Raw genomic sequence first — 6006 nt, 5'->3', positions numbered from 1 at the left:
AGGGAGGGAAAGAGAGAAAAAGTGCCCACCAGGTCTTCACCCAGTGAGAGTTCCTCTTTGCTCCAGCAGTACAGAGGGGAACAGAAGAAAGAGCCACACCCACACACGCACACTTTATTATTTTATATAGATGATTCCATTATATAAATAAGTGCAGTAAGAGTTTTAGTATTTGATCAACCAGATCCTTGGAGAGGAGCAAGGCTTGCCTTATCTATTCTTGGATTAGGAGTGAAGAGGTGGCCTAGAGCTCCTCCTAAAGGACAATGAGCAGCACACCTACATTCACCGTTGTCCTCTGTTCCAAAACAGGATGTGTGGCAGGTTCCTGAGGCGGCTGGTGGTTGAGGAGAGCTGGCACTCCACCCCTGTGGGGCGCCTCCTGCTTCCTGTGCTCCTGGGATTCCGCCTCCTGCTGCTGGCGGCCAGTGGGACGGGGGTCTATGGTGATGAGCAGAGCGAATTTGTGTGCCACACCCAGCAGCCAGGTTGCAAGGCTGCCTGCTATGACGCCTTCCACCCCCTCTCTCCACTGCGCTTCTGGGCCTTCCAGGTCATCTTGGTGGCTGTGCCCAGTGCCCTCTACATGGGTTTCACCATATATCACATCATCTGGCATTGGGAAGACTCAGGAAAGGTGAAGAAGGAAGAGGAGAACCTGATCCAGCAAGGAGAGGGCACCACAGGTGCCTCAGGGGCTGGAAGCCCTAGGCTGCTCTGGGCCTATGTGGCACAGCTGGGGGTACGACTAGTTCTTGAGGGGGTGGCCTTGGGGGGGCAGTACCATCTGTATGGGTTCAAGATGCCCAGCTCCTTTGCATGCCGTCGAGAGCCTTGCCTTGGTAGTGTAGCCTGTAATCTCTCCCGCCCCTCTGAGAAGACGATCTTCCTAAAGACCATGTTTGGAGTCAGTGGGCTCTGTCTTTTGTTTACTCTTTTGGAGCTTGTGCTCTTGGGCTTGGGAAGATGGTGGTGGACCTGGAAGCAAAAATCTTCTAACTACTTCCCAACTTCAGAGAGCAGAAGACACAAGGAACCAACTGATAACTTCCCAGTGGTGGAATCCAAAGAGCAGTTCCGTGTAGCAGGTGAGAAGGGCACTAATGTCCTCTTTCTTCTTTGCCTGATGTCTCTGTCCTGATAACCCACCTCAGTAGGTCCCTCACCGTCTAGGAAGTACAATTCTCACATGTTGCAAAGCAGAAAACCAAGTTCAAGGCAGATGTCTGACCACTACTCCCAACCCAACTTCCATCCCAATCAATCTGATGATTGTCTCCAATGAACCAGGACCAGGGTGCTCAGTCAGTTGTACTTCCCTGTCCTTCCATTGAGATCTCTTCCCACTTAGAAAAAGTCTCAGCTTCTGCTTGATTCTCTACTTTGCAGAATTATGAAGACACCTGGCTCAACTCTGAAGGAAACCCTATTATTGAATCTACTTTCTAACATCAGTGAGCAGGGATTTACCTCCATGACAAATAAGAGGCTGTTGAAGCATCTCTAAGGGCCATGGTAGGTCATGCTGTCTAAAGCATTTCCTTGAAGAACTCCTGCTTGTGTCTTCTCACCAGAATTCTCTGGTGTCAGCATCACAATTTTCATGGGCTTGGTTTCAAAGTCAGCCAGCAGAAACCTCCATAAAAACATGCCTCATCCTTGTCCTGCACAATAAATATTGATTACTGTTGGTGGCATTCTTGTTGCTAGAGAATCCTCCTTCCAGTCTCAGTGACTCTACCTATCTCTCTCTTGTTGATTCACATTCTCTGCTCCCCAAACCTCAAGGTCCTGTGACCCCTGAATATCCCCCCGACTTGCAGCATATGTCATATCCGTAAACTCTGAGCTTCCAAGCATATATATAACTTAGTGTCTTTTAATACATAGATTTATTCAAACATCCAGCCATACCTTTTAGGAAGAATAATGTGAATTCAGAGGCTTATGTCCCCTGAACTGCTGAGAACTCTGATTTCTACTCAATTCTGATTCTCTGCTTGATTTATGGCAGCTGCTCCATTGGCTCCAGCATTGCAGCACCTCATATATGGGGCTAAGTCCCTACTTTTTAAATTCATACCCCTCAATGCCACGCAGAAAAGACAGTAGAATTCTACTTCTGATTCCGGGGTAACAGTTAGGGATGTTTACATCAGAGTGTGACTCAGTACAAAGTTTAAAGCAGGTTTCTCTTGAGTCTCTCAGGCATTTATGTCCAAGAGCATTGTAGCCTCCCACATTTTTGCACCTCTCTCCTCAGTCCCTCCTTGCCCTCAAATTCTCAACAGAGCAGTTATCTAGTTTTATTTTCTCTTTCTGAATCCTAAATTATCTCCAAGTAAATTAAGGTGCATCTTTAAGGAAAGATATTTGGTTCCCCAAGAGACACGTTGGCAACAACTAGTAAATAATAATTTTTCTTTCTGCGACACAAGTGTTTCACAAAGAATCTCTTATCTGCTATAGCCAGAGCCCAGCCAACTGACCAAGGATGGAAAAAAGCAAGTGACATCATTCTGAATTCTTCCTTAATAGTGTTGCTTTTTAAACTGCTTTATTAAAATATAGTTCACACACTATATAATTCACCCATTTAAAGTGTACAATTTAATGGCTTTTAGAGTTGTACATCCATTGACACAATTTTCAACTCAAAAAAAAAAATAATAACCCTGCAACCCTCAGCTGTTACCTTCGAAACCCCATATCTCCCAAATGTCAGCAACCACTAATGTACTTTCTGTCTCTATCGATTTTCCCATTTTGGGCTTTTCATATAAATGGAATCATACAATATGTGACCTTTTGTGACTGGCTTCTTTCATTTAGCATAATGTTTTTGAGGTTCATTTATGTTGTAGCATAAATCATTACTTCATTCCTTTTTATAGTTGAATATTATTTCTTCTAATAGCTATACTACATTTTATTTATTCATTTTTCAGTTGATGGACATTTGGATGGTTTCCATTTTTTGGCTGTTATGAATGTTGGTGTTATGAACATTCATGTACTAGTTTTCGTGTAAACATATGTTTTCAATTCTCTTAAATAAATATCTAGGAGTGGAATTGCTAGGGCATGTGGTAACTCCTTAACTTTTTGAGGAAGTGCCAGACTGTTCTCCACAGTAGCTGTAGTATTTTACATTCCCAGCAGCAATGTATAAATAGGTTCCAATTTATTCATATCCTCACCAACGCTTGGTATTTCTGGTTTATTTGATTTTTAAATTTCAGCCATCCTACTGGGGTGAAGTAGTATCTTATTGTGGTTTTGACTTGTACTTTCTTAATGACTAATTATATTGAGCAAATCTTTTCATGTACCTATTGGCCATTTGTATATCTTCTTTGGAGAAATGTCTAATCTTTTGCCCACTTTTTAAAATAGGGTTGTTTCTATCTTTGTTGTTGAGTTCTTTATATATTCTGAATACTAGTACCTTATCAGATATAGATTTTCTAAATATTTTTCCCACTCGGTGGGTTGTCTCTCATTTTACTGATAGTGTCCTTTGATGCCCCCCAATTTTTAATTTTGATGAAATCCAATTTATCACTTTTTTCTTTTGTTACTTATGATTTTGGTGCTATACTTAAGAAACACTTGCCTAATCCATTGCCATAAAGATTTGCACATTTCCTTCAAAGAGTTTTACAATTTTAGCTTTACATTTAGGTCTTTGAATTAATTTTTATGGCATGAGAAAATGGTCCAACTTCATTTCTTTGCATGTGGCTATTCAGTTGTCACAGCACATTTGTTGAAAAGCTTATTTTCTTTCATAAAATATGGTTTGGCACCCTTGTTGAAAATCAATTGCTTGTAGATGTAGATTATTTATGGATGCTCAGTTCTATTTGTGGAGGAGAGACTGTCTCATGATATGGCTGGGGACCTCAAGCTAGATCCAGCTTGATCCAGGCCAGAACAGATATTGCTTCCCATAAATCTCCTCAAAGAATGTCTGATCAATCCTTCCCTTATGCCCCAGGCATGCTGGTTCCTGAAAGAGGCCTTTGCCCTGCCTTGGGCAAGCATGTAAGGCAGTTTCCCCTTGTCTGGGACTGGTCATGCCCTACTGCCCCTATCCATTCTGCTCTGTTCTGTATCATCCTTTAGTAACTGTCACGTGGCATGGAAAGTATCTCTGTCTTCTTGCTTCTGCCCAAGACATGCCTCGTATGTAAGTTCCCTTAATAAACTCTTGATGTAATGCTGGAGTTGTCAGCCTCTTTCTCCAGCTTCTTGGCTCCAGGAAATTTCTCTAACACTATTTCATTGATGTATATGTCTATCCTTATGCCAATACCACATGTTTTGATTACTGTAGCTTTGTGATAGGTTTGAAATTGGGAAATGTGAGTCCTCCTACTTCATTCTTCTTTTTCAAGACTTTTTAGCTATTTGGAGTCCCCTGAAATTCCATTCGAATAAAATTATGAATTAGGGAGCCTCAGTATTTTCAGTAAAGTAGGACATTCATCTCAGGAATATGGGAGGACTGAAGACATAAGGACCTTAAGGAGACATACGATCTTATTTCTGTCACTTGACACATAGGCAGACATACAGATATGTACTCACATCACAATCATGGCACATATAAGTAACTGATAAGAGCCCTTCTTCCACCTTAGTCCATGTTAAGACTAAGATTCCTTCTCAATATGGTATTCCATTTTACAAAAGAAATGCATTTCTTAGTTGTATAACTGAAAAATTTAATTTAAAACTAGATATTCTGTGGGACTTTTATCAAAACCCCCAAAATAAATTGCAGAAACCCCTGTCCAATCATTTAATCATACATTCAGTAACTATTCACCGAGCATATTATGGGAAAGGCAGTATCTGATATTGGGACACGAGAATTAAAAATTTCATTCATAAGTAGTCATGGGAATTTTTTTTTAAAGCACCTCTGAAACAAGATCATAAATCCACTGAGGAGAAACAGATAATTCCCTGAAACAAGCAAACATATTGTTTGTTGAAATCCTCAATGAATGTTCCTTGGGATAGCAAAATGGCTGCTGACTTCAAGCTGGGTACCAACAGGCAATGTATCTGTGCTCTGAATCTTAATCACTCCCACTTAAAAAACTTCAATTCCTTTTCACCCACTCTCCCACTCCTATCAGGTCTTTCACAATGTCCTTAACAAGAGCTACAGCTTCAGCTCCACTTTCCAGGCCTTGCTCTCTACCCTGGTCTTGACCTCCTCAGGCAGGAGGATAGAGAACTGCTTCAGCAGTAGCAGCTATAGGATCTGCTCCTTCTCAGCATCTTAGATGACAGCCACTCATAGGATCACTCAGAGCTGGCTTAGAGCATCCCATAGACCAGAGACCTCCTGAGAGTTGAACTACCTAAAACTGGCGGGAAGTCAAAACTGGGGAAGACCATCTAACCCTAGATTCCTTCCCCTAATTTAACCATTAGAACCCCTATCTGCACTGGGCGAGTGTGCCCATCCTGAGAATGGGCTTCTTCTACTGGAGTCTATTTCCTATGCTTGGGAAGAAGAGAGATCAGGGTGGCAAGACGATCCGATAGCTTCCCACTAGCTCACGGGGCTGAACACTTCCTTTCTTGCTCGCATCACCGAACACCAGGAGATTTGGTGGGTTTTGTGGAGGCAATCGGAAATCTTGCTTTTCTAGGAACTCAACTAGACCTTGGAGTTGGAGGCTGAGATTCCTCTCCCTGGAGAATGAGGCTGAACGAAAAAGCGAAAATATCAGAAAGAGCAAGCCTAACTGGCCGGGCGCCTCTTTAGCTCCCTCCAGGCCCAGCTACACAGATCCCTCGGTCCCCCGGCACGCCCTGAACGCTCTCCTGAGTGCCGCTCTCCTTGGACTCTAACACTTAAATTACCAGAGCAACCTTAACCTCATCTCCCAACCTTGAGGACAAACCAAATTAGCACCTCCCTATTTAGCTCCGCCTGAGGCTGCTGCACAGGCGTAGTCACCGCCCTCCCGCACCCTCCCAAAG

At 42.7% G+C, this 6006-nt stretch overlaps 1 protein-coding gene across 1 annotated transcript; it reads left to right on the top strand.

The window, feature by feature from the left end:
• The first annotated feature begins 313 nt into the window (after window positions 1-313).
• On the top strand, window positions 314-1141 carry GJC3 (gap junction protein gamma 3). Its single transcript, XM_011386326.1, has one exon. It carries the CDS (start codon window positions 314-316, stop codon window positions 1139-1141), a length of 828 nt encoding a protein of 275 aa, XP_011384628.1.
• Window positions 1142-6006: the final 4865 nt, after the last annotated feature.

Source organism: Pteropus vampyrus, unplaced genomic scaffold (assembly GCF_000151845.1).
Source record: "Pteropus vampyrus isolate Shadow unplaced genomic scaffold, Pvam_2.0 Scaffold1100, whole genome shotgun sequence".
Taxonomy (NCBI): Eukaryota; Metazoa; Chordata; class Mammalia; order Chiroptera; family Pteropodidae; genus Pteropus; species Pteropus vampyrus.
Note: the sequence above shows the minus strand (reverse complement) of the source record. Positions and strands in the feature narration are given on the sequence as shown.